The 14,640-nt window shown below is 39.6% G+C and overlaps 1 protein-coding gene across 4 annotated transcripts; it reads right to left on the reverse strand.

The window, feature by feature from the left end:
• Positions 1 to 151: 151 nt before the first annotated feature.
• On the reverse strand, positions 152 to 14,527 carry cnot7 (CCR4-NOT transcription complex, subunit 7). Of its 4 annotated transcripts, none has more exons than XM_088920047.1 (7): positions 14,392 to 14,527; positions 12,873 to 13,082; positions 7,426 to 7,619; positions 4,635 to 4,796; positions 3,637 to 3,781; positions 2,274 to 2,384; positions 152 to 1,714 (listed from the first exon to the last, which is right to left on the reverse strand). In XM_088920047.1, exons 2-7 carry the CDS (start codon positions 12,987 to 12,989, stop codon positions 1,583 to 1,585), a joined length of 861 nt encoding a protein of 286 aa, XP_088776173.1. In that variant the 5' UTR covers positions 12,990 to 13,082; positions 14,392 to 14,527; the 3' UTR covers positions 152 to 1,582. The 4 variants fall into 4 exon arrangements, with proteins under 4 accessions (XP_088776173.1, XP_088776182.1, XP_088776190.1 ...); XM_088920056.1 differs by having other exon boundaries at positions 13,510 to 14,506; XM_088920064.1 differs by having other exon boundaries at positions 14,337 to 14,431.
• Positions 14,528 to 14,640: the final 113 nt, after the last annotated feature.

The following is a 14,640-nucleotide window of genomic DNA, read 5'->3' on the forward strand; positions in this document are numbered from 1 at the left end:
CATAAATGAAGTGCACTTCTAGGTTAACATTTCCCTAACTAGATGCTTAAAGCGGTAATGAACGTTGTTGCGTCTTTTAATCTAAGACCTTTCCAGGTGTAAAAAAAACATACAAGCAATGGAAAGCTACTTAAAAAACATTTCCCATATGTAAGAAAATTCAGAAGCCTTTATTTACAAAAGCCTTAAAAACAAACACCCTTTTATCTTGCATAATTTGTTTTTCTCCTCTTTAAAAGGGATCATTTACACGGCAGTAACAAAAAAAAAGAAGCAAAAATAATGTTATTTCTCATGGTTTTCAAGGTCCTCCATATCAGTATGAACTTTTTCTGGATATTCATGAAGTGTACTCATGCAATTCACATCTTCAGGCAACCTTAAGCTACTATGAAACAACAGCCTATTATCAGCGACTGTACAAATGCTGTTGATACACATCAGCATTTCTAAGCAACATAGATATATTGCAAAGCCATACTGGGAGAAAAACAGCACAAACCTCTGTGCTTCGGTTAACCAGCATTAAAGGTGAACAATAATCCCGAGGAAACGGTATGCGTGAGTTGGTTAAGATTTGCGATAAGAAGCACTGTTTCCTTAACAAGTAAAAGTATCAGCTTTTTTTTTTTAGTAAAACACTACCAAACCTACATGTCACATTTTTTAAAAATGGAAAGAAATTCAGATGATACAGAATTTCACAGCCATCCAATTATAATTGTATCTGTGACAGGCTTACATCGTGACCGTAGTGAGTTCAAACAGTAAAACGGGTGCCAACTTAACGTGCGGGGTAAAATCAGTGAGACTGACTTCATCGATGACATGCAGCTGTGTCTTTGTGCGCGTGTCTCTGAATGATGGACTGTGCCAAAAATGAACCACACTCATAAGTTACTTATTAAAAGAGAAAGAGTGAGTGTCCAAGTGACTGCTGGCATCTTTCGTGTTGAAGCTGGTAAACAATCAACACCCTGATGTAATAGCATGAAAAGTAAAAAAAAAAAAAAAAAGACATTTAAAATGCAGCTTTGTATTAAGGCTGAATTGTGTAAGAAACAGCTTTGAGAGTTTTTTTCTACCTTAAAATAAAAAATGGAAGTGGGAAATGTAACTCAAGGACATCTCCATTTACTCCACATTAACAAACATGTTTTAATGTGGAATGCAGGGAAAACTATAGATCCTTGTATTCAATTTTCATTATACAAGGATTAAATAACCGATGTCTGTTATTTTTATACATATATAAAATTAGTCATCTGGAGCAATTTCTAAAGTGCAAATTACTATGGTATAGATTTCTGAAAAAAAGAATTTCTGAGGTTGCCATCACTGCAGGAAACCTTTCCCCACAACACGTCACAGTCTCTCACCAGAGCTGTGCAGAAGACCACCAACCTCTCCTCCGCTGCCAACTCTGGAGTCTCCCCACAAGCCAGCGGACTCGAGGATTGCACACATTGACAGAAGAAAGAACACCAAGCGACAGAATGAAGGCCTTGTTCAAACCCCTCGGGTGTGTAAAATCCAGAAACTGTCACGCGCGGCTCTGGAGCTGGAGCGAGATGCAGGTGCATCACGACTGCTGTTTGTTGGCCTCTTCTTCGTAGGCGTTGCCCGTGCCGTTCTGAACGTAGGAGGAGCCCGAGCCGAGGCCGTACAAGTGGCCGCAGTACTTGGCGTCGTCAATGTGATCCTCAAAGAACATCTGGAACGGCGAAGAAAGAGACTCTTTTCAGAGCTGGCAGGGGGGGAGGTGTGTGGTGGGAGAAAAAAGGAGGGTGAAAAAAATGAGACCTATAAAACTGTTTTAAATTTTAAATATGGGACTAAGGTGCAAAAATACAGGCCCTTAGTCTCAGTTTAGCCAATGAGGAATTTACCCTGCTGGGCTCCTGGTACATCCATCTGTCTGAGATGTGATGCTCGAGTGGGTGTACGAGCTGGGTCTGGGATTTATCGACTGAATCAGACCATCTAGGACAGAAGTTCGGGAAAACCCCAGATTAAGAGCCACCGAAAAGAAAACCTCATCTGATCCAGCTGCATTATCAAGCCGAATGGCTTTGTTTCCCGAACCTCGTGCCAACAGGGGACTTCAACCCATCTACTCTCACTCGGTTTGTTAATAGCAGTAATAGCTCCGGCTGCTAACACACAGACGCGTGAACCTGCTTTTGCAAGCACGCACGCACACTTTCCTGTACTCCAGCTGAACTTTCGTGACGGCCGAAGAGACCAGAAGACGCGACCTGTTTTTCCCTCACCTCTCGCATTTTGAAGAAGGCCATGCCCGTCAGCAGGGAGTCCGAACCGGCCTGGTGCTGGGGACCGATTCTTTCCAGCTCCAGCTGTTCGGCTACTTCTTGCAGGCCTCCCTGCGAGAGTCCAAGAGACCAGGAGACTGTAACCACACCAGGTTGATCCACCACGGGCAGTGAATGCAATACCCAAATGAGGAAAGATAAATGTATCCTGTGCAGATTTTCTCATTATCTGAACTGACTGCAATTACTGTGTGCGCCTACTCTGTGGTAAAACTTTTAAATCTGCGTCCTCCTCTTATGGCATTCCTTTTCTCCCACGGCCCCCCTCTGTCATCTCTGTGTGGTAACTTGCCAAAATAAGTCGTTCAAGAAAACGACAAAGCGCGAACGCCGCATGGCTTTGTTCGCAGGACACACTTCAAGCACTCAGCACAAAGCCGCTGACTGTGAAAATACGGGACTGTGGTATCATGGTCATTTTTGGCATGATCAACTTCATGGTGTCATAGTGAAGCCTGAGCGGACCTAGCAGAAGATACTGTCGGGCTGTACACAAGGGTCCAAACGTAGACTGCACCGGTTAAAAGAATTTTAAAGAAAAGAAAGAATATTAAAAGAACGTTACTGGGTACAGCTGAACGAGTAAACATTCCAATACACTTGTTGTATATGGCAAATAAAGAAATCTGGAATCTGGAACGAACCAAATAAATGAGCTAACTGACGACAGCTGGATTTTACTCTTTTTCATCGGGGCCTGACCAACCACACCCAGAGGAGTCGCTAACGATTGCTAAACACCACAAAGCAGCACTCCAGAAACAGGAAGCAGCAGATGGTGGTGTGACACTGCAGCATCACCCCAGAAAATGTTCCCCAAGAAATGTGAACATGACGTCCGAGTAACCACCTCCCCTCTCGGTAAATCTAACACCTGGCAGTGAACCACCGACCTGACAGACCCTGAACTGCAAGCTGTAATAAAAGGGAGAGTTGCTCCCTGTACCCGCCTTAACATACACAAAACCCAGAAATCCTCAAGTGCAGAGTAGCATAGGGTAGAGGATTTTATTGCATATGTATATGTACACTGGAATGCTTATTCGCGCCGACCTCATGTGACATACACAGTACAACAGACAACACCACTCAATGTAGACTCTACATTATAAGCACAATAAATAATAACAACCGGAACAATTAATATGTAGCACTGAAGGAAAAACATGGCAAACCATGCAGAAAGTGCATTAGTGCATCATGTCTGAGGCATTGAGGTTAGCTGTTAAGGATGTGCACTGCGGAAGGGTAGAAAAGCACTCCACAGACTAAAACATTTGCTTAGAAAAATCTCAAAAATCACCTTCAGATTTTTGCAGCTCTTCATGAGGTACTTAACATCATAAATGATTGGAAAAAACAAACGGAGAATCTCAAAGAAGTCCACTTCTTCTTCGGGCAGGTTGGCATTGGATAAAATTTTGATAAGGTATCCAAAGTCATAGCCACTGCAAATAACAAAAAATAAGAAATCATTCATACAAGTCAGGAGAAATAAAAAATAAATTAGGACTAAAACTTAATGCACAGTAATATAAAATATCTTCCTTTTGTGGCACCGTAGAAAAAAACAATTGTCACATAAATAAATCATAAAAAGAAAACCAGCCTCCATTCATGATACAGACCATCGATGTTCAGTCTGACCTTACAATACATTTTAATGCGATAGATCACTGAGGTCCACAATCATAAACCGAGTTGCAAAGGTTTGGTAATCATATTGTACTGCATTTGCAGACTATTCTTCAGTACAAAATGGTCAGAAGACCTGCATCAATGGAAACTGATCATATGTCAATTGCTATCTTTTTTGGATCCTGACCCATTTTTGACCAATTCGAAGAGTTGCCATACAGAATTCGAAACTTTCAAGAAATACTTTCTTTTCACAATCTGTAAAGAAAAAAAGACTCATGCCAGTTTAAGGTCCCGTACAGAAACGTGGAAAAATACACAATTAAGAACTGACAGTTGCAGAACACGTGATGCTTGGAGGCTTTAACATCAAGTCAGATGCCTTATTAGATAAGACCAGGATCAAACGCTCTTGTCCTGTTCCAGTTATAATGGGCTCTGTAGCCATGAAGAAAGGCACTGAAAGACGTGTACAGAAAATGTTAAAAAATGAAAAAAAAACTTTAGCAATTAAAAGCTTAAGAACGCTGGAGTGCCCTGTCAATTAAGCTGACTTGACAATGCAGTGACTTGGAAGCTGGTTCTGTTACACCCTCTGTTCCCCAGCTCAGTTAAACACGAATATCTATAACCTGTGTGCAGCAGTACAGTACACAAACTTACCTGTGGAAAGAAAGCCATTTCACTCCTTCACACAACACAACTCCAGAGGTCATAAGCAGTTCTGCAAAATACAGCGTTTCAATGCCCTCATCTTCATGCTTTTTAAACTGGATACCTGATGTTGTTAATAGTTCTATGGAGTCCTGTGCATACATGTCTTCCCTAGCAGAGGAAAAACAAAGTGTGGACAATTGAGACTGTTACAGCGCACACATTTTAGAAATTACACAGGTTCGCACACTAAGCGTTTTAGAGATATTAAGTTCTTTTTGTGATCATTTTCTAAGTCTGATATCACTAAACTTCTGTAAAATTACAAAATTACAGAGGTGTAACCAAATCTTAAGTCTTTAAACTTCTATGTGCTTACTATCCTGATTTTGGCACACTGTAAAGGACAACAGGGTAAGAAAGCTGTCTTCTTCTGTCTGCCTATAAAGAGAATGGCTGCTTTTCAGTTCAGGCTACAGGCTACTATACAGTTGACCTTACAAGACTTGTGGTTAATAATAATTATAAGACAAAATAAAGTACAGCTCTGAATACTAGGAGAAAAGGAAGTTACTTCAGTAAAGATGATACAAAGCAAGGTATTTATTATAAAATATATTCACTGCAAACCTCTCCTTCACATACCTTACAAGGACAGGGCTACAAACTTAAAAATCATCAGTATTTGTATTTCTGCATCAGGAGATCAGGTTTAAATGTTTCAAGCTCACAGTCTTGAGCAAGTACAACTTTTGCCACATTGATCTAATTTAGAAGCGTCTCTGTGTGGGAGAAACACAGACCCTGAACTACCTGTCTCGAGATACACAACGTTGAGGATACAGGTTTACGCATTAAGCATGAAATTCTTAAAAGGCACGTACACAAGACCCAGGTCACTACAGGTGCAAGGGGACAACACTGCACTCACACTGATTCAGAATGAAGAGGGTCAACCACCTGGTGAGGACTCCTCAGACTCACACTGACCTCCGGCACTGGATACAAGACTCACTGGTCAATTTCACTTCCTTGTGGTTTAGTTTAAACTTTATTTCCACTAGCCCATTTTAAAAACGACTGTTCTTTAACACTCTGCCAAGGAACACTCAAAGGTGGGTGTCAGTGTTTGCTTTTGCTTTTGCTTAAGGCCTTTAATAAATACTGTGATTTGAAATCTAAGGGGGACACCTACTTGGACTGCCTGGACTCGTCAGCTATGAAATAGACTTGCTGGCTAAAATACGAGGCTGTAAAGGACAACTGGAACAGCTAGAACAGTCTGAGAAGACTATGCCACTGGGTTTAGGATTACAAACTGTCCCTACCCTCCTGATAGTGGGATAGCCTCCAGTTGAGGATGAGATGAGAGGAACAATGTGTGGTAAATAAACTGCATCGATCCGTTTCCACCGATTTCCCAAAGGACTGAGATCGCAGCCCGGCTGAGGTGCATATATACACGACTAGGGAGAAACAATATCAGTAACTCCCACCAATGAGATTACCTGGCTAAGTTCTTACATCAGAAGACCCCAACCTGCTTTTAGTCTCTTACAGGCACAAAGGATAATGGGAATAAGCTGGAACTGGGCATCTCAAACTAAAAAAAGAAATTGAGACGAATATTAAAAAATCTAGAAAAAGAAATGCAGTTTTTTTTCCTATTTTAAAAACGCCTTCTTAACATATCCCTCACCACGACATACTAATCTGTGTATTACCCACAGAACACAAGAATTTAATTGAAGGCTGTCCCAAGAAAAAAGCTGAATTATTTGAACACATTTTGAAAAATTATACTCATATATCATAACTATGCAAGCAAATGATATCCCATCTGGGGAAACACCTGAACCTATCACTACACCTTTCAGTGAAATTATAGTATTTATTAATTCCTAAACTGCTGACGAACACACAAAATTGCATCAGCCGTTTTGAGTTGCTGAAGCGACTAAGTATTAAGATCATTAAGGCACAAACTGGAACTTGCTGGTTCTCAAGAAAAAAAGAATGAACTAGGAACTCAACAACTATATAGAATATTCCTAATGTTATGTGCCCACTTGAATTGAAATATACATCTCTCACATATAGGATAAACTCATTCATTAATACAAAAGTACAATAAGTACATAAGTAATATAAATACACTCATCTGAGTGGGCAAAAATTCCCCTTAACGAAACAATTATTCACAAAGGGTTTCAATCAGAAAGACTTGTGATATTGCTGTATGTGCAGCATCTTTTCACAAAACCATAAATGTGATTTGAAGTGGCTTTAATAGACCTCCGAGTTATAAACAATAAGTCTCTAATATCAATAAAGAATAGGTTAACAAGCTCAAAGAACTCTGGTGAATCAGACACACTATCTGGAAGAACATAAAAAGTAATAAAATGTTGAGTTTTTTCAACCCATGCACTTCCTTTTCTCCTAGCACTTGTGCCCCAATTGATACAGTAAAAACTCTGGGCTAGCCAAAATAATTTAAACGTGTTAAATACCAGTTACAGTTGTAATTACAAAGGAACAACTAACAGCATTTCCATACATCATCCTTCAAAGTGGCCCAAAATCAGGATTTTAGCCAGATTTAATCTGTAACAGTGAATCCAGGTAACTATTCAACCTCTCTCCCCACCAAAAATAAATAAAGAAGCAAAGAAAAACATTAAATTGCACCACCAGTTTGAATAATCATATTTACTGAAAAAAACAGAACCATTAAGCCTGAAAACTAGCAGTCTTCACAACTAACGTTGCAAAGGTGAAAGAACGTTTGTGCGCTTACGTAAGGTTAAACTTAAAATTGAACTGCCATGTCGATGTTCCTGGTGGGTATTCGCCTTGCTCATTCATGAAAGTCAGGCCTAGCTGGATGATCTTTAACAAATCTACGTTACACCGCAGTAGCTGGTACTGGTAGTCTGCATTGCTTCTGAATTCTCCGATCGGCCTCGCCACTACGCCTGGAAACTCTGTGTCCTACAAAACAATGAAAAACAGCACATCTCCATGTAACTCATGTCTCATGAAAACGACAAAAAACAACATTTTTATGCACTGCTACTTGTGTGCAGACGCATTCACCTTATTTTCGCACGCAAAAGAAATCTTAAAACCGACAATGATGTGCTGCAGTGCCACTGGGTCACAGCTTGCTGTGTAACACATTCTGAAGAATGGGGGGTCTGTTTCCCCAGTCCACAACATTTCAGCCAAACCCCGTTCTGCTCTTTTGGTTAAAAAGTAATTACCGCAAGAAATAAGAGTAAGGCTCGTTCACACATTCTTAGGAAACGAGCAGATCCCATTTCATTAACCTCGATTCCAACAGGAAAGATGGGTAGTTCTGTTACAGCGTACAGTATAAACCCAGCTAATACTGGCAGTACAGTTCGCAATGCTGCTGTTAGCACATTGCAAGGAATAAACAACACAACATTACAGAAAAACTCACTCACTGACTTGCTTTGTCTCTTACATTCATACAATTGCAGACAATTGCAGTCCTAATACAAGTGTTTAAACTAATGGGTAACTTTTATTTTGATGTAGTTCCCACACTGGAAATACTCCTGTTGGTGTTAATTCCTCATGGATCCAACTTTCTTTTCCAGGTTGCTCCAGGAGTTCTGCCTCCAATTTTAAAATCGGAACTTTCCCCTAATTACTCACCCAGTGTAAGGGTTTTATTAATGTACCTTCTTATGCACTAAAGATTAAATGCTCAACATCCTGTAGATATTCTAAATACAACTTTATTTTTTAATCTAAAAAAAAAGCTCTTAATACATCACTTCTCTAATTTTTCTTAGTGTCCCCTCAGGATTTCACTTAATTTTCTGTATCTTCCTTTCCCTTACAACAATATTGACTTGAGACTGAAACTTCACATACTGTAACAGAAGAGCGTGCTGGTTACACATCATTATCATTAATAGTCAAATGACTGTCCTTTCAATACTCTACATTCAAGTATAGCAATTATAAGTTTTGTGAGTGTTTATACAGGAACCACTAGACAAAATACTTGAGATTTTAATATATATATAATATATATTCTAATCACAGGAACAAATCACCTTATTCTCAAAACCTTTATATGCTGGCTACTCAGCTGCAGCCACTCCAATCTACCACACAGTTGTCCTACAACCAGTTTCATCATTAAACTGACAATCATCAGGATCAATACAGCAATTAAGGATCTGCTCATACCAAAGTACTGCAGCGGATGAGACTGAAAGGGGTGCAAGCTGAGTAGCCCTTCTTTATATGGTAGATGCTGTGAATGTTACAGCAAAAACTGTGGATATCCAAAATTCCTACTTTTCCCCTAAATACATGAAAATCCTGTTTATATATTCAGGGATCTTGTGAAATCCCCAAATTCTCATTCTTACCTATAACATATGTACAGAGCAGTCTGTCAGTATTTGGACAGTGACATTTTTGCTGTTTTGGCTCTGTACTCCAGCACATTGGATTTGAAATGAAACAATGACGATGAGGTTAAAGTGCAGTATGTCAGCTTTAATTCGAGGGTATTTACGTCTATATTAGGTGAACCTTATAGGAATCACAGCCCTTTTTATACATAGTCCCCCCATTTCAGGGGACCAAAAGTAATTGGACAATTGGCTGCTCAGTTGTTTCTTGGCCAGCTGAGTGTCGTTGCATCGTTAGTTCATGCACAAGAGAGCTAACAAAAGGTCTAGAGCTGATTCTAGATGTGCATTTGCATCTGGAGTCTGTTGCTGTTGTCTCTCAACATGAGGACCAAAGACGTGTCAATGCCAGTAAAGTGGGCCATCATGAGGCTGAAAAATGATAATAAATCAATCAGAGACATAGCCAAAATATTAGGTGTGTCAAAATCAACGGTTTGGTACACTGTTCTTGTTAAGAAGCAAGAACGCACTGGTGAGCTTAGCAATAGCAAACGACCTGGTAGACCATGGAAGACCACAGTAGTGGATGACCGTGAAGAAAAACCCCTTTTCGACTTTTAAACAGACCAGGAACACTCTCCAGGATGTAGGCATAGATGTGTCAAAGACTATACCATAAAGAGAAGAATACACCAGCATAATCTCAGAAGGTTCACCACAAGATGCAAACCACTGGTAAGAAAGGCCACAGAAAGGCCAGTTTGCTAAAAAGTACATAAAAAAGCCATAAGTTTTGGGACAAAGCCTTATGGACAGATGAGACAAAGATTAACCCGTACCAGAGTGATGGAAAGAGAAAAGTATGGAGAGAAAATGGAACTGCTCATGATCCAAAGCATACCACCTCATCTGTGAAACATGAAGGTAGTGTCCTGGTTTGGGCATGTATGGCTGCCAGTGGACCTGGCTCACTTGTCTTTCTTGATGATGTGACTGCAGACGGCAGCAGCAGGGTGAATCCCGAAGTCTACCGAAGCATCTTATCTGCTCACTGGACAGCACATCACCTTGCAGCAGGACAATGGCCCCAAACATACTGCCAAAGCAACTATGGAGCTTTTCAGGGCCAAAAAGTGGAATGTTCTTGACTGGCCGTCAATCACCTGACCTGAACCCCACTGAGCATGCATTTCACTTACTGAAGACAAGAAAGCATAAAGCCCCCAAAACAAGGAGGAACTGAAAAAGGCTGAATTACAGGCCTGGCAGAGCATAAGCAGGAAAGATACCAGTCTGGTGATGTCTATGGGTCACAGACTTCAGGAAGTCATCAATTGCAAAGGACTTGCAACCAAATACTAAACATGACAATTGTATTTAAGATTATGTTAATGTGTCCAATTACTTTTTGTCCCCTGAAATGGGGGGACTACATATAAAAAGGGCTGGGATTCCTGTATGGTTCACCCAATATAGATGTAAATAACCTCGAGTTAAAGCTGACATTCTGCACTTTAACTTCATGGTCATTGTTTCATTTCAAATCCAATGTGCTGAAGTACAGAGCCCAAGCAAAAGTTCTATCACTGTCCAAATACTTATGGACTGCATTGCACAAAGACTGTACGGACGCTGAATTATCTGACTAAAATGAAAACCAACATGCACTGTTAAACATGATTCTGCTTCTCACCTATTTCTATCTATTCTATGTTTTATCTGCTTCTTATTTGTTTCAATCTATACTGTGTTCTATCAAAGTAATATTTGTTAATCTTCACATCATTAAAGGTTTTAAGCAAATTAACTTTAAAGTGCAATTAAAAAAGATTCAAGGGGAAATATTTGCTGTAGAAAATCACTAGAATTACAATTTGCCTGCACCCTTTTTTAAAAGATTTGGCTGCTGTGTGGCCCATAGACTTTGATTCTTTATGTAATACAGCACACCATACACTGCTTCTCAGAGTTTATCTCATGTGACCGACTGCACAGGAAAATCAATTCTATACCAAAGCCTTCCGGTGTTAGCTACATTTTTCTAATCTATTTTGATTAATGGAACTTCAGGCAATCCTCTTACTTCAGACATAATGGTTTATTTAAACTTAACAAATATCGTGGCTCTGGCCACTTGGAATACAATTCCACTGGATATGGGTCTCCTATACTGATATTACAACACTGGCTTAAAAATTAAGATTTGCAGAGAAAACATAATTTTACAAAAAAACTTTGAAACACGTAAAATAACAAGTGAATTAAAACAGAACTTTAAACAGTAATAACCAAAGGATTAACTAGTACTTTAAACAATTTGCAGTGTTTAGTTTGTGTTTGTGTAAATCACTCTAAGAAAGGCTAGGTTTACATTATGTTTCAAATCATACGTCTGAATAGTACTGAATACTATTGTGTATTGTACTGTGCGCCAAGTGTCAAATTAGCTATTTGATGTAAGCAAATGAGTTAAGTGATTTTCAACGGCTTTCCGATTAGAAATGTCTGTCCATTAAACACAGAACAGACTGAATGAAAGGTTTCACCAACGAGACAGTGTCTCAGGTTCAGGCAGGCTGTGTACTGTGAACAATCCCAAGGGGGGGTAGTGTCCATCAGATATTCCAAGCATTTGAAAAAGAATAAAAAGAAGGACTGGAATTCCTCCGGAAAGAATATCTCAATTGGTGTTTAACTCAGTGAAGCCTGATGGAGTCATCAATAACACACAGGAGAGGTCTATCAACAGTAACAATGCCCTCTCGTACTTGGTACATTAAACAGTCCTTACCTGCACTGTAGGGCAGAATCAGATTGTGATGCTGCCTTCTGTGGAAACTCTGCACTCAATATTCCCATGACAATATGAAACACAAAGATACCCTTGCTATTAAGCAGGGTTTGTCATCTCTGCTCCTCAGGGTCCAGAATCCAGAGGGTTTTCAATCTCTTAAAAACGTTTAAGGCTGTGAAGAAGGTACAAATTGGTCTAGTTAAGCCTAAATTGGATTTAACACACCTTCCAGGTGTGGGGCTGTTTATAACTTCCAGACACGCAGAGCACCTGCTGGATTCTGGACTCTGGGGATTTGTAAACCCTGTTGCAAAGTATTGTTAAAATGCATCATATCGATGTACAGAAGCTTTGAGTCTCACTCCTTTCAATCATCAAGAATAATGTCACTCTTAATATTCACTATCGGAGTAACCAAACCTTTTTTACTTATGCTGTTTCTTACATGTTTATACAGCCATATGCAGTTTTATCACAACACTTGGAAATTTCTCATTTATTGACTTTTGTAGAAACATGTTAATTTTTTTCCCCACACACAGTTCATTTTTGCATTACATATTACATATTCTTAACTAAGTGCATGGTTTATCATCTATTGGAGTTGTGTCTGAAATCACCATCTTCTTGGATATTTAAATTTTACGCCATTCTTCCCAGATGGAGCAGCACAGCGATCATACTGTAAAATGTATATTTATCCACCTATCTTGTGAATATGGTCACCAAACTTACATAACAAACAGAAACCACTTACATATTTACAAATGTATATGACACCATTCTCACCTCATCTTGTAGTTTTTAAGGCAATTAGAAGATTTTTTAAAATTGTGTTTTAACCATTTAATTAGCTGCTTTTCACCGCCTCACAGATGCATACTTTATGTAACAGTCATTTCTGGGCCCCACTGGTCTCCAGCCATCGAGCTTCGGAGAAATGCTGGGAACACCACCTTGCTCTCTGACTGGTAAAATCTTTGTCTTTCTGCAAATGAGCACTTGCGTGACTGACAAAGTTTAAGACAGCAATAATATTCACCAGCTTACCATTGCAATGTAGTTATATTTGCGTATCACTTGGCGGATTCTCTTCAGCTCCTCATCCAGGTTGGAAGCCCACACCTCACAGATTCTTTGGCTACGGTCTACAGTTGCTGCTGGCATAACGCCACTTTTAGATGCAAGGCATCGAACGCAACAAAACTTGCTGGTAGGGACAATTTCATAGAAATTTGGGTCCTGTTCCTGTTATTTGACCTAAAATTCAAACAAATGCAATGAGTACTGCAATGCTGGAAAGAACATTTGAGGTATAATTCATTTGACGAGTTTTAATTAATGATTGCAGACAACAAATGCACTCACAAATATTGGTCTCTGGCTCAAGGTTAATCTTCATGACCAGAGTCTATATAATACCTATCAGTAGTCTACGGTACCAATGAATTCTGCAAAACTTACTGTTTTGATTTCTGTTTTTAGAAAAAGAAAATGTCACACAAACAGCTATGAGTAATCAACAAGGCCTGCATAGACTATCTCTGAAACCCAAAGACGTGAAAGTACAAAGGTGAAGTAAAATATAATTAAGCAAAAAATACTTAGGGCTATAGGTACAGTTATTTGTAAGCATGTTTAATAAATATGTACTATTTGAATTGATTTGTTGAAAAAGTCCACTTACGGCAGGACTGATCATTCAGTAAAGTTGCCGACAAGGATGATAATCAGTTGGGTAGTGATCAATCAAAAAACACACGTCTGCTGGAGCTGTCTCTAATACTGAATTACCCACAGACGATAGCTGAAGCTGAACGGTAAGCACCAGTCCCCATCTTCCAAATCCCATCTCTTTTCAAGACGCATGAACGATGTCAATGTATTTTGCACCGTGACTCAACAGTGTCTGAACGATGCGGTTTGTGCTGCTTTCTTCCATGCTGTAACTTAGAAGGCAAGGACTCCAAAAATAAGATAAGCCCAGTATTTAACAGTTCTATCCTAAGTATCACACTCACAGGCCTGTCAGTTTTTATAAATGTGTGGGGGGGAGGGGGGGGGGAAGTATCGCATTGCCCAAAAACAAGAAACTGCAGCTGCAGCTACAAAAATCAATCGTTCAATGGAGACACGATGTTATTGCAACCTAATAATTCACGAACCCAAGCATCTTCTCAGTTATGTTCAGTCGTCAATTTTATTTCCAGTGTCTATGTGCGCTGTAAGTTACATGGCTTTGAAGCTCACACGACGCGCAATCACTAACACTAACATCGTTACTGTACGTCTCTGGCAGTGTTGTTGACATGACGCCATGATCCCTGTTAAAACAACGTGAACGGCTTTTCTACGTGAGCAGGCTCATAACACAAATATATAGAATAGAGAAGGGGACGAGTCAGTTACACGTGATATATGTATGTTAAAAGACTCCTCTGAGCTTTGTGAAAGCCCTTATTAGTTGTACTCGTGTTAGCAGTTGCAAATTGGCTATTCTGAACTTGAACTTACCTCTTGTCACATCTAGTCACATGGAAGCTACATTTTTCCAATAATAAATAATTACCTTGATTAGAAAGGACCGGGGCTTGGAATCTAACTTTTTTGCAACAGTTTTATTTTAAGAAAGACCGAAAACGACACACTGCCTCCACCTCCGAACTTCCCATCACGACCCCACACGCGAACCCGCGACGTCATCAACTTGCGCGTCCTGACCTTTCCACCCGGAGGCAGAGAAGTCGAAATGGTTTTGAGGCTTATTATTTCTTTTTAATTTTAGAAAATAATCATTTCAATGCCGGATAAAAAAAAA

The sequence above is a fragment of the Atractosteus spatula genome, chromosome 1 (assembly GCF_055471065.1).
Source record: "Atractosteus spatula isolate fAtrSpa1 chromosome 1, fAtrSpa1.hap1, whole genome shotgun sequence".
Lineage (NCBI taxonomy): Eukaryota > Metazoa > Chordata > Actinopteri > Semionotiformes > Lepisosteidae > Atractosteus > Atractosteus spatula.

What these genes read in the sequence shown, in the direction of transcription:
- cnot7 (XM_088920047.1), bottom strand. Translation starts at nt 12,989, where the DNA reads ATGCCAGCAGCAACTGTAGACCGTAGCCAAAGAATCTGTGAGGTGTGG. An exon ending in AATTTTAAGTTTAACCTTAC is followed by an intron (nt 4,797 to 7,425) that starts GTAAGCGCACAA and finishes TTCCTCTGCTAG; the next exon opens with GGAAGACATGTATGCACAGG. An exon ending in AGAGCTGCAAAAATCTGAAG is followed by an intron (nt 2,385 to 3,636) that starts GTGATTTTTGAG and finishes GGACTCTCGCAG; the next exon opens with GGAGGCCTGCAAGAAGTAGC.